The sequence below is a fragment of the Sceloporus undulatus genome, chromosome 1 (genome assembly GCF_019175285.1).
Source record: "Sceloporus undulatus isolate JIND9_A2432 ecotype Alabama chromosome 1, SceUnd_v1.1, whole genome shotgun sequence".
NCBI classification, from domain to species: Eukaryota; Metazoa; Chordata; class Lepidosauria; order Squamata; family Phrynosomatidae; genus Sceloporus; species Sceloporus undulatus.
Genome location: NC_056522.1, coordinates 189,310,614 through 189,329,052, shown reverse-complemented (window position 1 = coordinate 189,329,052; position 18,439 = coordinate 189,310,614). Strand labels below are relative to the sequence as shown.

Sequence of the window (18,439 nt, the reverse complement as noted above, 5' to 3'; positions counted from 1 at the left end):
GTGAGTTTGGAATATTTCCACAGAGTAAAACCGATCCTTCATACTCAGTTCTGTAAATTGTGAATTCACAGTTTCAAGTGAGTGCCACAATACTCTTTGCTGTTCTTTAGAATTAGTTAAAAATTGACCAGTCTACTTTCTCTAATGGTTTTTAACTGCCTTGCCTTCCTGATTTTATGTGACTGGCAACTGGAATCATGGCTTTCTCTATGCTGCCATCCTTTCTGCAGAGATTTTCCTTTTGACAAGCTTTTGGAAAAATTGGCTAGTAAGATGCATTAGTGTTTTCAGCCTCTTTGTTTAATTTGTGTTCATTCATAAGTCTTCCTAGTCTGTTTCTGCATTAAACTGTAGGTGTGTTTTTATAGTAACTGTACAAAAATGTGCATGCATCTAATGGAAAAATAATAAATTTTTGTTCATTTTAAGCCAAAAACTGTACCATAGAATTCAGAGAAGGATGGCATTTGAAGGATAACTGTTCTCGTGGCACATTAGTTTAGGACATTTGAATTGTCTTGCCCAAAGGAGACAAAAAGAAATCCTACCCCATTTACACTTGTCAGTATGATCAGTGTTGCTGGTGGGTTTTTATGTGTTTTAGTTTCAGATAGTCTTGAAAACAAGTCCATAGAAATGACCATTCTGTTTGCCTATTGACCCATATATACTTGTCATTTGCAGCTAGAAAGCTCCCTTTTCATGATTCTCACAAACACTGAGCAAAGATCTTTATTAAACCTTATATTTGCTGTGTGTGTGGTTTATGAGCTTTTAAAGAATGTCTTAAGGTGTAGAATGATGGAATATATATATATTTTTAAGTTAAGTCATACTATTTGCTAAGAGTACATATTTCTTCATTCATACAGTAGCTAAATGAAATTTGATGTATTGAACTTTGTGCAGTTTTACTACAAAGAGATTAGTTGAGTTGTAAAATAGCTATTTCAGAATTGAAGATTCTGGAACGCAACATTAGTCACTCTGCTTTATACTGTAATTTTCTAACTAAGTTCTTTTCTACTACACAATACACATACACGCATATTAATCTTTATTGTAGGTGATTACTGTCTCTTGACAATTGCAATTATTAAAATTAAGTACTGTTGTCCTTAATAGAGTACCAACGACTTGATTATTCTATGAGAGGAAGACTTAAAGCTGCAGAATCAACATACTTTTGTAACCACTGCCTTAGTGTAATTGGGTCTAATAAAATACGACATTACTGAAATACCACTATTGTTCATCAGCCCAGCTGTTGTAACTGCTATCTTGAAGCAAGTGCATCTCTTGTTATGTAGGTCACATCATGTGAAGCTAGCAGCTGAGCAGTTGTGGGAAAGGGGGTGGGTGGGCTGACAGGAGGGAAAATGACAATGAAAATACTATGTGATTTGTGTTGTTGGTTTTTTAAATAAAGTATTCACAAATAGCTTAGGAAGCTAGATGAGTAAACATATTGGATGGATTTAGAAATAATAAAATGGTTTAAAATATCATTAAAGTTTATAGTGAGATTAATAGCAGCTGGTGTATGCAGGCTAGTACAGTTAATTGTTTTATGTGCATTTTTTTAGCTTCAACTCAAAAAATGCATGCATTTATCTGCAAATAAGAGAACATAAGTCATATGAAGCATAATTACAATGGCTTATTATTACCTCAGGGTGGTGTATAAAAGATTAATTAAAATGACTTCTACATTTTAAAATAGTGTTAATTGTCAGTTTGATGGCGACATGATACTGCTATGGGACAAGTCTTGTGTCCTTAACAGAGCTGTGTTTTGTGTGTGTGCATGCATGATGTGTGTGATAAATTCAATATTGGCTTCATATAAATAGAGCAATTTGATGAAAGAAAGTAAAGTTAAATCCTGTAGTGTGTATTGACTGAGCTATCTGGACAAAGAGTTTTGTCTGTGGTGGTGTTTTCTTGGTGACCAGCTGACTGCTTCTGTTCATGAATAGATGTGGTGATATTCATGCCATTATAATTGGTACTTTACCAGACAACTGAAATAATACCGATTTTTATTTTAAAATTCTGAAACATTTTCAATAAAAATTCACTGATGTTAAGAAATATAAAAGCAGTATATTAGGAACACTTTCAGTATCTGGATAAATAGCTTCATGGGTTATTAGTGTTCAAGGGCTTAACAGAAATAAGTGGACCTCAGAATTGGGCAGATGGTTTTGTGAGATTGTGAATCAAGGCACTTTAGACCAGTATATAAAGTTTCCAAAAAGACTAATTAAAACAGAAGACCAGTTTGCAGGTTAGTGACGTCTTTTGAAAAGCAGAAATGCATATTTATTATTTGATATAACCATTAAAAATAATGAGTGCAAACAGTCTTTATGCCACATAGCAGGGCATCAGCATAGCATGGTCCCTCTATATTTGCTGGAGTTAGAAGCAAAGGACCTCCGTGAAGGTGGAAATGCCGGAAATAATTTTAAAAAACCACTATTTTTTTACCTAAGAGCACACCTCTCTAGAAATCTCCAGGTCCTTCATTGTAACTCTATGGTCAACCTCTGCTAGAGGTTGATCACAGAATCATGCTAAAGAACGTATAAGAGTCTAGAGAACTGTTTTCTCTAGGAATTTCTAGGTTTTCCAGCACAACTCTGTGGCCAACTTCCCGTGGAATTGCACTGGATAACTTAGATTTCCAGAGAGAACATTAATTGAAAGCACAACTAATCAAATCCGCAAAAGTCAAAACCTCAAATATGGAGGGCCAGCTGTACTTTGCATTGTATTAAAATGCAATAAATTAAAATGGTTGATTGTTTATCATGTATGATAAAAATGAAATAGATTTTTATCACACATCTGTTTAGAAGAAATAAGTTTCAGGACTTGCGGTGAACCAAATGATATGCCACTAAGTGCAAGAAAGCTATTAGGAATGGGTCATTATATGAAAGAGGTTGCATGACTTAATCCTTGGATTTGCATATGACAGAATATATAGAGATGGCATCTGTTGTTCTCATTCTTGTTTAGCAGATGAAACCAAGTTGAACATAATCTCTGTCCCATCTGTGTAATGGCTGATGTTGCCAGTGAGCATATGAAGTATCATTCTCCCTCGAACTGGAAAACTCACCTCTTGATCACAGCACTCCCTGAAAATTGCTGGAAGAGATGTCTTTCCTCTCTTAAACTCAAATCTAGCTCCCCCCCCCACACACAATAGTTCTTAAAATAAATTTTTAAAAAAGCAACAGAAAACAATGTGCAATATATGGAAATGAAATTCTTTATTACAGTCAAAGACCAGCATCTATGCAATATAAGTTGTATGTTATTAATTTAGTATTTGTAATTCAAATACTTGATCTCTAAAAATGTGTTCAATGTTACCTTTCAATACAAGTGTAGAACAATTTTCAATTTTACCTATTACCATTTTTAGATTGTTTTCCACAGTGATGCAGAATTTACAGAAAAAGTAGAACTGCAAAATTTCCCAGAAAATGTAGTAATATGTAAAAGAAAATAATTGTATGAAACTTAAATGATACTGCGCACTGACACTTGAGTGTATTTCCTAAAGAAAATGGAGTGAATTGAGCGTAGGAATTGGGTTTGAGTTGAGAGTGGGCAAAGAGTACTTTGGTGCACCATGGCATGCTTATCTGATCAGGGTGGTGACTCGTGGCAATGGGCTGCAGTCGTAATTTTTTACAGTCCTTCAGTGTGATGCTACATTGGAAGTTTGAGTAGCAACTGAACTTAGCTACCTGATGCTGCTTGAAACACCAAGCTGGGGAAATTGATTAAAGGGTAACACAGTATGGTATCATTTGGATTGTGGTCCTAGAGGCCATGGGTAACAAAAACACAAATAAGTCTTACAACAAATCAAGCCTGAACTCTCACTAGAAGCCAGGATAACTAAACTAAGGCTATCCTACTTTGGACCTGTTATGAGAAGACATGACTCATTGGAAAAGATGATACTGTGGAAAATTGAAGATAGAAGGAAATTTTTAAAAAAATCATTGAAAATGGATTGTATCAATAAAGGAAGCCATAGCCTTAGGTTTGGAAGACATGAGCAGGGTTCTTAATAGTAGGATCTTTGAGATGTCTGTTATTCACAGGATTACCGTAATTTGAAGTTGACTTGATGATACAGGTCCAAAAAGTGCTGAGACCCTGGTAACTGTCAAAGGATAGCAGATCTTGATGTCCGACTAGGATCCAGACTTGTTCTTATGGCCTATCAAAGGAAGTCTTTGTAGTTTTTGGTGCATCTGTTCAAGGCAGATCTCTGCTGTCAAATAATGAATGAACTTTGCTCAAATTAGCATAAGAGACCTACACCTAAAAGTATCTCATATACTGAAATTAGTAACAATGAACAGAATGAAAACCTGAGCATAAAATGTGTTTTAGTCCTACTTACGGAGTGTATTTTTATTTCTTTTTAAGTAGATAAGCCACGACCACCATCATCAAGCCCTTCTAGTATTGCTCGCCGTACCCCTTCCCTAGACCTACTTGCTGCTCCATACCTTGCTGGACAGTGGCCTCGTGAGAATCATGGACAAGCTGCACCTTGCATGAGGGACAAATCCACACAGGTAAGAGAGCTTATTATATACAGCTAAGAAAATATCTGCCAAGTGAAGGCATTGCTCTGACCACTCCTTGCAGCTTCCGTGAGTTCACAGAACTTCAAGCCAAGGGAGTTTTATACAACAAACAGGCATATTTCACATCATGTTCTAACAGTGAAGTAAGGTTCAGATTTTTCATAATTCAGGATTGGGACAATGTGGAGCTTCTTCCTTGGTTCATGGTACTTACTTTATCTTCCCAGTTTTGACTTGTGCCTAAAAGGCCAAGAAAAAGTGAAGCTGAAGGGTGGTAAGTTGTAAGCAAGTGCAGTTTGTGGAAGCACAGTTAGTCTTTGAAGTGTATTATATCTCATCTAGGCTTATTTTTCTGCTAAAGAATCTACTGAGTAAATGGCATAGAAAGAAGTGACAGCTGTAGCCAACATGGCACTAGGGTGCAAAATAAGACTACAAGTCTTTCTTGGAGATGGAAACTGTGATTTCTCCAGCAATTAAGATCAGAATAGCAAAATGATCAGACAGGAGCACAGTCTGCTTTGTACACCAAATTAACAAAACTGGTGAGAAAACTGATAAGTAATGAGAGCATACCTAATGAGATCAGGTTTGCAGAATAAAGTGAGATCCTGGAGCTTTGTACACATTTTTGAATTAGACTCATTTTCCAAGTCTAATTCAAAAATGTGAACAAAGCTCCAGGATCTCACTTTATTCTGGAAACTGAGATCCAAGATCTTGACAATCAGAGCCTAAGAATAAATCTCCACTTCAAAGGCATACCACGAGTGTGTGATGAGAGCAGAGATGTGGTTAACTTACTGGTGTCCTGGCTAGTAGACATCTGATCAGATCTACACCTACTAAAGCACCTCCTTATCACATGAGCAAAATTGGAAGTTTATTCCAGGGTCAATGTGAAGGCAATGTGGGAGCAATCATTGGGGTTTCAAGTTTTTATGCAAAAGAATATCACACGACTCCAAACGCAATGGAGAGGCATCTTAAACCCAACTGGGGGTCATTTGAGGGTTAAGTAAATTTGGGTAAACAGAGGATTTATAAATTCATAGAATCGTAGAGTTGGAAGAGACCACAAGGGCCATCCGGTCCAACCCCCTGCCATGCAGGAAATCCAACAGATGACCATCTCCAACAGATGACCATCCAGCCTCTGCTTAAAGACCTCCAAGGAGAGGGACTCCACCACTCTCTGAGGAAGTGTGTTCCACTGTCAAACAGCCCTTACTGTCAGGAACATACAAAAAGACTGAGAAGGAAAGTCTCTACCAAACAATGGCGTAAAAGTAAAGGCCTGGATAACATCATCTGCTCAACCTCTATTTGAAGAGCAACCTCAGAAAAACATTGTCTTTCAGTACTTCTTCATAGCCTTATTCCACCTGCCAACTGTTCCCCTCCAAATGTGCAGTGAATTCGATTTTGCCTGGTGTGGAATGCACCCTGGGATCTACAGCTGGTGGAGGGGGGTTCTTAGACCCAGTTTTCCAAAATCCTCCAGATGTGATTGTGCTCATTTGCAATAGAAAGCAGACCGGCATGTACTTCTGTGATGAATTCATTCAAATTGACCCTGCTTTCTCCTCTGAATGGATGCTATTTTGTCTTGCATGTGTTGAGATGGTACGTAATTGAGTTTATTTTCAAATTGGTCCCACTTTCCTTTCTTTTGGGATGGCGACATTGTGTGATAAACAGGGACGTAGCCAGGATTTTAGGAAGGGGGGGGTCCAGACTAAGTGCCACCATTATAATGGGGCTTGGGTGTGGCAGGGCAGCAGCACACATCATTCATTTTTCTAATGGAAGGGGGGTCCAGCTATGTCCCTGAACAATGTAATGCTTATGTCAGAGTTATTATTATACAGCGCGCCCGTGCATACGCGGGCGCGCCATACGCAGCCTTGAGTATATGCGCTCAAGCCGCGGGGCATGCGCGGGACGGAAGGGGCGGCGCGTCCCATTCAATTGAATGGGCGTGCACGCCTGTTGCGCCCTGCGCGCTCCCGCACCGCCACGCATGAGCCCCATTGTTTCCAATGGGGCTCGAGCATAGGCGGAATTCGCCTTACGCGGCGGGATCCGGAATGGATCCCCCACGTAAGGCAAGGATGGACTATATATTAAAATGTAAAACTAACTTAGCCTCTCATTGACCAGTTGACAAACCAGTATATTTTATTACACTATAGATTTACAATTTCTTGTAATTGTGAGTACAGTAATAAAAGACTTCAAAAGATTAAAATATAATTCTTCCACTACAAATAATTTCATTTCTATATGCCAATTTGATAACTTTCACTTCTTTTCCTATAATGAAGTTGTGATACATTTAATGTGCTTACCTCTTTTAGTTTGCTGTCAGAACTTATTTTCTTTCTGATCACAAACACATCCGTCTTGAACACTCAATATAAAAACTGTTAAACTATTTTAATATCACATCGCTCAGAAAAACATACGATGTGGTTATGCAACAAACGTGGCAGGTCAGCAATAATGCACTGGATATCATTAAAACATAAACAAGACAGTCCAACAGGCCAAGGGATGAAGAGGGGAAAGATGTATGTCCTCCAGTGGAATTCCTGGCTGCAGTGTGTGTTTGTACCATACAGTTCCCAGAATTCCCTAGCACTGAGCCAGCCAGGGCAGTCTCAAAGTAGATTATTGCTGCAGGTTGGCTTAATAAAGTTACTGCAAATGTATGGGTTTTGGAATTTGTCATGTAAGATCCACAAGGTAAAATTTGTTGTAGTGGTTTGAGTGTTGGACTATGACTCTGAAGTCTGGAGACCAGGGTTTGATTTCCAGCTCAGTCATGAAACCCAGTGTGTGACCTTGGGGAGTAAGTCACACTCTCTCAGCCTCAGCCTCTCAGCACAGCTCTTCTGAGCAAATCTTGCCAAGAAAACCCCAGGATAGGTTCATTTTAGGGTTGCCATAAGTTGGAAAGGGCTTGAAGGCACACAACAACAACAACAACCACCCAGATCACAATGCACTGTAATGGAACTATATTCTGTTTTAACTTTAGCAGTGGCAACACTGTAAGCTACTACATTGTAGAAATAATGCAGTTTGACACCACTTTTAACTTCCAGGGCTCCAAAAAAAAAAAAACCAAACCCCTGGGATTTGTAGTTTTGTGAGGCACCAGTACTCTTTTAGAAAGGAAAAAAATGCTTGTAAAAATACAAATCCCAGGATTCCACAGAATTGAGCAACAACACTTAAAGTGGTGTCAAAGGGTATTATATCAACAGTGTAGATTCCCCCATGCTATAGAATTCTGGGCTTTGCAGTTTGGTGAGGGGCATTTGGAAAGCTCAGCTAGAGATAGAGAGATGGGGGAGGTCACTGAACTACAACACCCATAATCCCACAGCACGTTGCCATGGCAATCACTCTATAACAGCCTAGTATGAGCGTGTCCAAAGGAGGGCGACTAAAATGGTGAAAGGTCTGGAAACCTTGCCCTATGAGGAACGACTCAGGGAGCTGGGGATGTTTAGCCTGGAGAAGAGAAGGTTAAGAGGTGATATGATAGCCCTATTTAAATACTTGAAGGGATGTCATATTGAGGAGGGAGCAAACTTGTTTTCTGCTGCTCCAGAGACTAGGACCCGGAGCAATGGATGCAAGCTACAGGAAAAGAGATTCCACCTCAACATTAGGAGGAATTTCCTGACAGTAAGGGCTGTTCGACAGTGGAACACACTTCCTCGGAGTGTAGTGGAGTCTCCCTCCTTGGAGGTCTTCAAACAGAGGCTGGATGGCCATCTGTCGACGATGCTTTGATCTGGATTTCCTGCATGGCAGGGGGTTGGACTGGATGGCCCTTGCGGTCTCTTCCAACTCTATGATTCTATGATTCTATGATAAAGTACTCAAGTTGCAGTGAGTGGCTATTGCTGAAGGAAAGGGGTGGCCTTTGCCAAGCGCCGCCTTTTCATTGGTGCTTTCTTTCCTCACACTGACTGGTGCTCTGTCCAATCACAGACAGGAGCGCAAGAAACTCCGGCAGGGTAGGCATTTCAATAAGAAACGGACCGCCATCACTCTCTTCACAGATCCAAACAGAGCCCCTGCCAGAGCCATCCTCTTTTAAAGTGCCTCCTTGATTCACACACCCTCCCATTCTTCCTCCCTCCCTCCCTCTCTCTCAGCCTCCCTGCTCCCAGCGAATTTTCCCCTCTAGTCCTCCTCCGTGCTTTTGATGGAGGGGACGGAGGAGTTTTAAAGTGCCTGGATTCACACACCCTCCCACTCTTCCTCCCTCCCTGGAAGAGACTTTTATTTTGGCAAAAGCACAAGGGAGGAGGAGGAGGAGGAGTGGAAGCCAGACTCCTATGGAAACGAAAGGGAAAGAGCTTGCTTTGTCTTTCCCCCTTTCCCTCTCGGAGCTCCCTGGTTTTAATGGAGAGGAGGAGGGGGGAGGAAGGAGCTTGAATGCCCCCAGGCCTGGGGGGGGACCAGACCCCCCAAACCCCCCCTCTAGCTACGTCCTTGTGATAAGAGGGCGGTTGCGATCCAGCTTCAGGCGGTCTTGGATGAAACGGATTATCTGGACCCATTTCAAACTGGCTTCCGGGCGGGCTACGGGGTTGAGACGGCCATGGTCGCCTTGGTCGATGATCTCCGTCTGGGCATTGACAGGGGAAGCGTGTCCCTGTTGGTGCTCTTGGACATCTCAGCGGCTTTCGATACCATAGACCATGGTATCCTTCTGGGGCGCCTGGCAGAGGTGGGAATCGGGGGCACTGCGCTCCAGTGGTTCCGGTCCTACCTCTCTGGGAGGTCCCAGATGGTGCAGCTGGGAGACGTGTGCTCCAACGAGCGGGCCCTTAAAACTGGGGTCCCTCAAGGAGCCATTCTGTCTCCCATGCTATTTAACATTTACATGAAACCGCTGGGAGAGATCATCCGGAGGCATGGGGTGCGGGGTTATCAGTACGCTGATGACACCCAAATCATTTTCTCTATGTCTCCGACTGATGCAGTGGCCGAGGATGGCGTCTCTCCTCTCGTGGCGTGCCTAGAGTCAGTAATGGGCTGGATGAGGGAAAACCGACTCAAATTGAATCCAGAAAAAAAGGAGGTACTTGTGATAGGTTCCCCTGGTCCGGGAATGGCGATAGTTCCACCTGTCCTGAACGGGGTCACGCTCCCAGTGAAGGACTCTGTGCGCAGTCTGGGGGTGCTTCTTGACTCATCGCTTCACCTGACTGCCCAGGTGAATGCGACGGTCAAGAACGCCTGTTATCAGCTTCGGCTTATTCGCCAGCTGCGCCCATACCTGGCCCAGAGGGACCTTGAAACTGTTGTACATGCTCTGGTAACTTCGAGATTGGACTTCTGCAATGCACTCTACATGGGGCAACCCTTATACCAAACCCGGAAGCTACAAATGGTACAAAATATGGCAGCCAGGCTGGTCACTGGTACTTCCAGGGCCAGCCACATAACACCGGTGCTCCAAGATCTGCATTGGCTGCCTATTCGCTTCCGGGCGCAATATAAGGTGTTGGTGATGACCTATAAAGCCCTAAATGGCTTGGGCCCAGGATACCTGAAGGACCGCCTCTCCCCGTACATTCCGTCCCGCACCCTCAGAACATCTGGGCAGCAACTCCTTAGGGTGCCAGGGGCCAGGCTTACCTCTACCACGAGGAAGTCTTTCTCTATCGCTGCCCTGGCCCTTTGGAACACGCTGCCCTCAGAGCTCCGCTCGGCCACCTCCCTGGCCCAATTCAGAAAGGATGTTAAAACCTTTCTGTTTAAGATCGCATTCCCCCAATCACAGTCCTAGCAGGCCTCCTTGTACTCCTTGTACTCTGCAAGAGGATTGGCTAACAGGGGCTTTTGTTTTGTCTTGTTTTTATATTTGATTGTGAAGATGTTACTATTTTTAAATTGTTATTTGCTTGTTTTATGTTGTAAACCGCCCTGATCTCAGGAAGGGCGGTATATAAATAAAAGTTTTATTTATTTATTATTTATTATTTATAAAGTAGCTAGTATGGATGCACAGAGCACTGGAGCCATGCCCTCAGAATCTAAAGAAGCTGATGGATGTAGTTGCTAGGTTTCCCAATAAACCCATTAAGTGCCTGCAAAAAACTTCAAGTAATCAAATATCAAAATTTTAAAATAATGGTATACCAAAACTTATTTTCTGAAACATAAAAGAAGGGAGCTTTATCATTTTTCTGATGCCTTAAAACAGTGATTCCCAAACCTTGGTCCTCCATATCTTTTGGACTTCAGCTCCCAGAATTCCTGACAGTTGGCCAAACTGGCTGGGGCTTCTGGGAATTGAAGTCCAAAACATCTGGAGGACCAAGGTTTGGGAACTACTGCCTTAAAAGATGATGGTATATGCTAATAGTGTTGTTTCCCATTAAGTTAATGGTATTCAAGAGTGTGTAATAGCTGCCTTTTGGTATGACATAACAACACACTATGAAACTCTTGATATACCATTCCCCAAGACAGCAGAGGAACTTGGAAAACGTCTGGCTAATTGCACAAAAACCTGGCCCCAGGGGAATCTGTAATGAGATCCAATAATACATTTAGTTCACTAATTTTTTTTAATTACTCCACTTACTAGGAAATGCCATAGTCCAGATTGCCATTTTGTTGAAGATGTGATGGGAAAATTACTTCTTGAAGTTACCCAAGTGTTTTGGTGATCATCTGTTAGAACAATATACAGTGGTACCCCGGGATACGAATGCGCCGCCTTACGAAATTTCCGGGTTATGAAAAAAATCCATTGAAAAAAACTGTTCCGGGTTACGAAGGTTATTTCGGGTTACGAAAAAATTTTTGGTGCTTTTCGGCGCTTTTTCGCACGAAATTGCGGCTTTCGCTATTAGCGCCTATGGGTTTTTCGGCTTGCGAAGATTTTCGGGTTACGAAAGCGGCGGCGGAACGAATTAAATTCGTAACCCGGGGTACTACTGTAAAAGGACTGTTGTGGTTTAGGCTTGAGATAAATGTGTTGTAGTGAGAATGGGAGGAGTCTTTTTGGCTCCTGCATATCTCCTTTTGGGTTATGGCCATTATCTGCCTGGGTTCTGTGTATAGCAGTAGGCAAGACTTGGGGGTCAGGAGGCTGAGTTGCAGTAGTCTGTCAGGATTCCATCTCTGTCACCAGGTGCCTTGTCCAACTGTCTGCTGGGTCTGAATGTTTTTAAAGACTCCATTTATGTGGCAAGCAGGGTGACTCCAACGGCCACTTTCTTCTTGCCATGTTCAGACTGGTGGAGATCTCTTCCCAGTTTCTTTGAAGCTATTTTATCCTCTTGCCTTATTGTGTGCTATAAAGTCACATTTTTGTATTAGAAGGCACAAATAAACTTGACACTTGACTTTTTGAAATAAAGAATGCTCATTGCAGGGAATACTTTTTAAATGACATTCCAGTCAGCTGTGCCAGAGACTGACTTATGAGGGTCAGCCATGTGTGCTTAGCCTTATAAACATGGTGGTTGACCACCAGAGGACACCCTTTCTTATTTTAGACTCCTGTTTTTTTCCAACAGAATTGTTTTCCAGATTTTGTTTGAGAGTTCTCACATTTAAAATATTGAATAAACGGTATTTTCAGAACTCACTAAGTTCCTAAAAAGGTGGGAAAGGACAAAAAGATTTTTAAAAGCTCCCCATAGAAATGGAAAACAAATACACTCGTCCTCCACATTTGTGGCTTTGGCTTTTTAGGATTTGATTATTCATGGTGTTATTAATATATTCTCCCTAGGAATATCTAGATCCTCCAGCACAACTCTGTGATCAACTTTAACTAAAAGTTGCACTGAAGGACCTAGAGAGAACACTCTACTAGGCATTTGTAGCTCCTCCAGCACAATTCTATGGTCAGCGTCTGACAGATGTTGACCATAGAATTGCACTGGAGGACCTAGAGATTCCTAGAGAGGTGTTCTCTCAGATAAAAATAGTATTTTTGTTATTTGTAGTTTTTCCACATTCATGGGGGGTCCTGTGCCCCTACTCCCCACTGAATGTACCTGATTAGGTAACCTTCTCTAGGCACCTTTGTAGGAGGTGGCTTTTTCTTCCAGCACTCTTCAAGTACTTCTGCAGAGTTATTTCCTGCATCACTCCTCTATGAAAGGATGGCCTGTGTCTTCACAGCATCTCAGGTGGCAGCAAATATTTGCTTGACATATTCAGCTAGTAGGCTAACCACCTCCTGCCCAACTGAAAGTCATTCAGCTTTGACTACATTCCTGAAGGGGATCTCTCTACATCTCCAGAGCTGTCACGTGATCCAGACAGCTCATGTTTGAATCTCAGGTCATAGATGGAAATTGTTCTTCGAGTGGTGATCTGTGAAATCACACAACACCATCCATCCTTTCCTTGTCATGTCCTGCCTTTCCTTAGACCTTTAGCTGCTTCTTTGGCAGCCATGCGACTGAGGGCTTAGGCAGGAAGCAAGCTAGAAGGTTGCTTGGAGAATGGGTGGGCTACTGTCAAAATGTTTATGTAATAGCTAATCTAGAAGGTTCCAAATGATGCAGATACAGATAACCCAGTTCTGTGATTTCACAGATGACCACTTGAAGAACTGCATTTATAGGTAAACAACCTGTCCAGTGATTACAAGATCTTAGGGCATACTAAGAACCATACTGCTAAAAAAAAGACCTCTTAGACTATGCAATACTTGGTCAATCTCATAGACTCAATTTATGTTGCTTTTTAAATATGCAGCCCATATAATTAAAATGTGCTCATTTTGCTATATTTAAATCAATTATAAATACAGCACTACACTAGTGAAATATACTTAAATCAATTGATAGCGTAATTATTTTGAAATCTCATAAAAATATAGCTACAAAAAAAAACCTCATCTGCAGACTAGTTATCAGTAACAAAGCATATTCTTGGCAACACATAACATAACTCAGTGGAACAATAAATAAATAGGAAAAATGAGAAATAAGGTCACTAATAGTGATATGGAAAGGAAGAAAACGATGTTCCACTTTTTGAAGAGGACAGTAGACTAGCTTGTTTTGTTAGCTTCCTTCACCAGACCAGACTCAAAGCCACCCAGTTGAGGAATGTAAGAGATGTGTAAACCTTACCAGGAATGTGGACAGTGTATTTATTCCTTTGAAAAGAAATGTCTGTGCCTTCAGATTCCTGTCTGAACAAAAGCTTTTCCCCTTGTTAGAATCAGAGGAAGGTAAGGGGGAGGAACGATGGTATAAGAACAAAGAATGAGCTGAAGAGGAAATGACAATGGACCAACTTGCAACCTCATACTAAAACAACAAGAAACCACTGCTGTCTCCTTAAACCTTTCCTCTCACACAAGCACCAATGCTTTAAAGAAAATTACAGTTAGGTTAGATTACAGTTAAAGACATTGGTGGGTGATACTGGTGGAAGAGCTTACAGAGGCAGCAGTGTCACCATAGCTAACAGTGTGAAAAGTGGCCACTTGCAAGATCCTCTCACCAATAAAACCCTATAATGGGACAACCCAAAATGAAACAAAAGACAATACTAGAGCACAAACGGAAAGCTAAAAGGGGTCAGAGGACAATCACAAATTGGGATAAGTTGTGATACACATATTACAGGAATATGGAATGTGAGAAGCATGATCCGAATGAAGCTAAACATATTAAAAAACATAATGGAATTACTTTTGATTATTATTATTATTATCCCGCCCTTCTGCCAAAATTGGGACTCAGGGTGGCTTACATATGAACGTTTGAACATAGCAATACTAGGAGTGAGTGAATTAAAATGGATGGAGTCATTGCGAGTTAGACAATTATACAGTGTATTATTTAGGAAATTAAACAACAAGAAGAAATGAGGTGGCAATAATAGTGAGGAGAGATGTAGCAAGATCAGTGAAAGGATATAATGCAAAGTTAGATCAAATCATGTCAGCTCTGTGACCTCCTTCCCAGCTTCCCCGGTTTCTCTGTGACCTTCTTCCATTCCCCGCAGCCAGGGAAAGGAGGTCACAGGAAAGTTGCAGGGAAGCCTGGGGAAGTCCTGCGATTTTCCTGCGATCTCCTGCCGAACATGGGGAACAGAAGAAGGTTGCAGAGAAGCTGGGGAAGCTGGGAAGGATGTCATAGAGCTGAAGGAGGCCGTGAAAGGCCGAGAAGAAGCCAGGTATGGAGGGGCAAGAGAGGCTGGTGACGGGGAGATGGCCGGGGCCATTGCAGCTCCCCACCCCCACTCCAAGGCCTGACCCGGCACAAACATAATGGGAACTACACTCACTACTGTAACCGAATCCAGGATTCAATTCAGCAGCAATTCAAAAAATAAATGGGAATGAGGCCCTTGGATCAATCTTTGGTCAGAAAGAAGACTGCAGTCAAGAAATCAGAAGAATGGAACTGAGAATGGCGGCTATGAAGGAACTAGACAAGATTCTAAAGTGCAAAGACATAAAATTAAATGCTAAAGTGAGTATAGTCTAAGCCATTGTATTCCCCATACAGTGGTACCCCGGGATACGAATTACCCAGGTTACGAATTTTTCGGGTTACGAAAAAATCCCATAGGGATTTATTGTTTCGGCTTACGAAGGTTTCTTCGGGTTACGAAAAAACCTCGGCGCTATTTTCCGCCACCGGAGGGCAGCAGAGAGCTATTTTTCCATTAGCGCCTATGGCAATTCGGCTTACGAAGGTTTTTCGGGTTACGAAATTAGCCGCGGAACGAATTAATTTCGTAACCCGAGGTACCACTGTATATGGATGTGAGAGCTGGACAGTGAAGAAGGATGACAGAAATTTGGGTATGGTGCTGGAGAGTGTGCTGAGATACCATGTGTGATGCCCACAACTAAGTTTCATTGATGATAGCACCTTGGGCTGTTCAATCCCACCACTGCCACCAAATTATGTGATGCACACCCACCACAAACCACTCCTATGATGTCAAGCTGCCACCAAAATATGTAAAGACAACATTCCTTCACCTTATTTCTTTTTCTTAAGATGGCAGTCCTATAGGGTTTTCTGATCCCACCTCTGCCACTAATGTTTTGTAATATGAGTAGCATGATATTAACTCAAGGCTAGGCGTATCCTTGTTACTTTCACTTTGTTATGGTTACCATTGGTTTTATAACTCTCTATCTATATCACTAGATTCTTATAACTAAGATTCACTCAGTCTTTCTTTTAAGTTCCTCTTTCCAATGACAGTGTGCCTAGTCCTAACAACCACCAAAGCTAACAGTATCCCACAGGATATCACAGTCCAGCCACTCCCTTTTCTAGAGTCCTGGAAGTATAACGGTAGGGAGCCCTTTTCCACGCAGACTCTACCCCTCACCGTCTTTCTCTATCCCTGGAACCCTCACTCTCAGGATTCCAAGCCCTAACTATTCCCTTAGGAACTCCTGGAACACAGTCCTCTCTTGGACTTAAGTGATCCCTCAGCTGTCAAATCCCAACCGACTCTTTCCTCTAACAGCTCAGAATTTTCACAATTCCCAGCCCACATTCTATAGGCTGAGCCTCAGCTGCCTTCTGATTGGTTAGTTGGGTGTTCTGTGCACCACACCATGGACTGCCAAAAAGACAAACAAATGAGTCTTAGAACAGATCAAGACTGAACTAGAAGTCAAGGCACCTAGAAGCCAAGATGACCAAATTGAAATTGTCACACGTCAGACCCATCATGAGAAGGCACTACTCATTAGAAAAGTCAATAATACTAGGAAAGGTGGAGGGCAGTAGAAAGAGAGGAAGACCACATATAGTCAGCTCTTTTTATCTGCGGGGGTTTCATTCTGGACTCACCCACAGATAGCAAAATTCACACGAGCTCAAGTTCCCTTCTTTCCAATGGCAGTGTGACATGCATGCGACCATCTTGGAACAGTCACGTGCAAGTGCTGCCTTTGGGGAGAATGGGGAAGGGCTATCCACATATACAAGTCTTGGAGAGGGTGCAGGGATGTGTGCAGAAGTGCATGTCAATAAGAGGTAGTAGTCATCAGGTAGTGACTTAATGCAGCTCTTCTTCCAGCCTATGCTAACTGGTAACATTTCGAAGGAAGCATATTGAGTGTGGCTGTCCAAAAGGTCTTATAAAATCTCCAGGCATTGAGCAGTGTTCTGATCAGATTTTTGCTGCTTGTTCACTCACATTTGTTTATTATTTTTCTTTTTTAGACGGAGAGTGCTTGGGCAGAAGAATACTTGGAAAAGAAGAAAGGATCCCATAAGCGTTCAGCGTCTTGGGGCAGCACAGATCAGCTTAAAGAGGTTGAGAAATATGCACAGCTGTACTTAAATCAATATAATTGTCTAGCAAAATAGTTCTACTTGTCTGCACCTGACTGAAATAGAGGATGCCAAAAATGATATTTACAAGATAAGAATTGGGTACTCTTCTGTCTGTAAAAGATTTTTGATCCATAAAAGTTACTCTGCTTGTGGAAGTGAGACAGTCTTTGCCAGTTCTTTCTGTAGTCTCCAGTGTCAACACATATATTGTTTATGAAGGATCACACTGTCTTTTAAATAGATTTTCAGAACATGCACAAGAAAAGGGAAAAGTGCTAACTGGCAAGAGCACCCCCAAAGTGGAATTTTTTTCAGGGGATGCTCTTGTCGACATGAATGCAGTCTGGCTCCAAGCTAGAATAATAGGCAGCAGAGCATCATCGTGCATTTGGGGACTAACCTGCTAACCGTATGACTTTTACCATATTATGGCACTGGTGTAACAGTGAAAATGGTAATGACATAAGATCCAAAATAGGTTTGGTGGGTTTTGTTTTGTTTTGTTTTTTGGTTAAGTTTTGCTTTTTTCCTCCCATACTACCAGAGTTAGAACCATAATATGACTGTATAAGTAGTTCCTTGTTTTGTCACAGCAAACTTCCAGTATTTGCACCCCAAAGTGTCAGTTGTCACTCTTCTCAGGTTCAAATCTGGGTCATTTCCTGGTGAAAAGAATGCCTTTTCCTGGAGTAAAGTAGCTCAGAATGAGGCAAAAACATAAGTGAAATTTCTGGAGTCATGGGGAGAGGGGGTGATTTGGAGGAAAAAATGCATAGTGGGGGGATCTTTGTGGTAGAGGGATGTAGCCCTCCCCAATTTAACTGGAGATCCTCTTCTTCCTCTACAGTTGCCCACCCTTGCACTAATGTATAAACATTTATATTCTTGTTCTGGCCAGTGTAGAGAATTATTGCCAGCATGCCTCTAATGCCAAGGGAGAATAAACTTGTTAACTTCAGCAAATTTCATGTTCTTGTAGTACATAAGTTTTCATAGGACATAATATAAATCTTGACATTTTTGTTTGCAAATTTCATTATTAGCTTTAAATAACATCTAAGAGGTTTATCCTTTCAGATTGCCAAGCTTCGCCAGCAACTGCAAAGAAGTAAACACAGTAGCAGGCATCATAGAGACAAAGAAAGACAGTCTCCATTCCATGGTAATCATGCAGCCATTAACCAGTGCCAGGTAAGATTATGACACTTATATTGTAAGAGTTACTTCAGAGTCAGGAAAATTCAGTGTATTTCAGCATGTATAGCAAAAAGGGACTACCAATTATATGATAACTGCATATAGAGGAAGAGGAAGACAGGGTTAAGTTTTGAGGGATGACTATGATCTTTCTCAGATAATTATGGATGCTTTGAATCTTCACCACACACTGCATGGACATAGTTATGCAGCTGACTGAGAATTAGAGATATTGGATGAAATACTCAGGTCATAATCTCTAAATTATGATAGTTTGCATCTTGGTATTTTTAA

At 41.5% G+C, this 18,439-nt stretch overlaps 1 protein-coding gene across 1 annotated transcript in view; it reads left to right on the top strand.

Annotated features, from left to right (window-relative positions):
- Positions 1 to 18,439, top strand: part of FAM117B (family with sequence similarity 117 member B) — a 49,211-nt gene that overhangs the window by 17,672 nt on the left and 13,100 nt on the right. Inside the window, 3 exon segments of the mRNA XM_042437867.1 lie at positions 4,462 to 4,613; positions 16,835 to 16,927; positions 18,026 to 18,139. Coding sequence (XP_042293801.1) covers positions 4,462 to 4,613; positions 16,835 to 16,927; positions 18,026 to 18,139 — 359 coding nt within the window.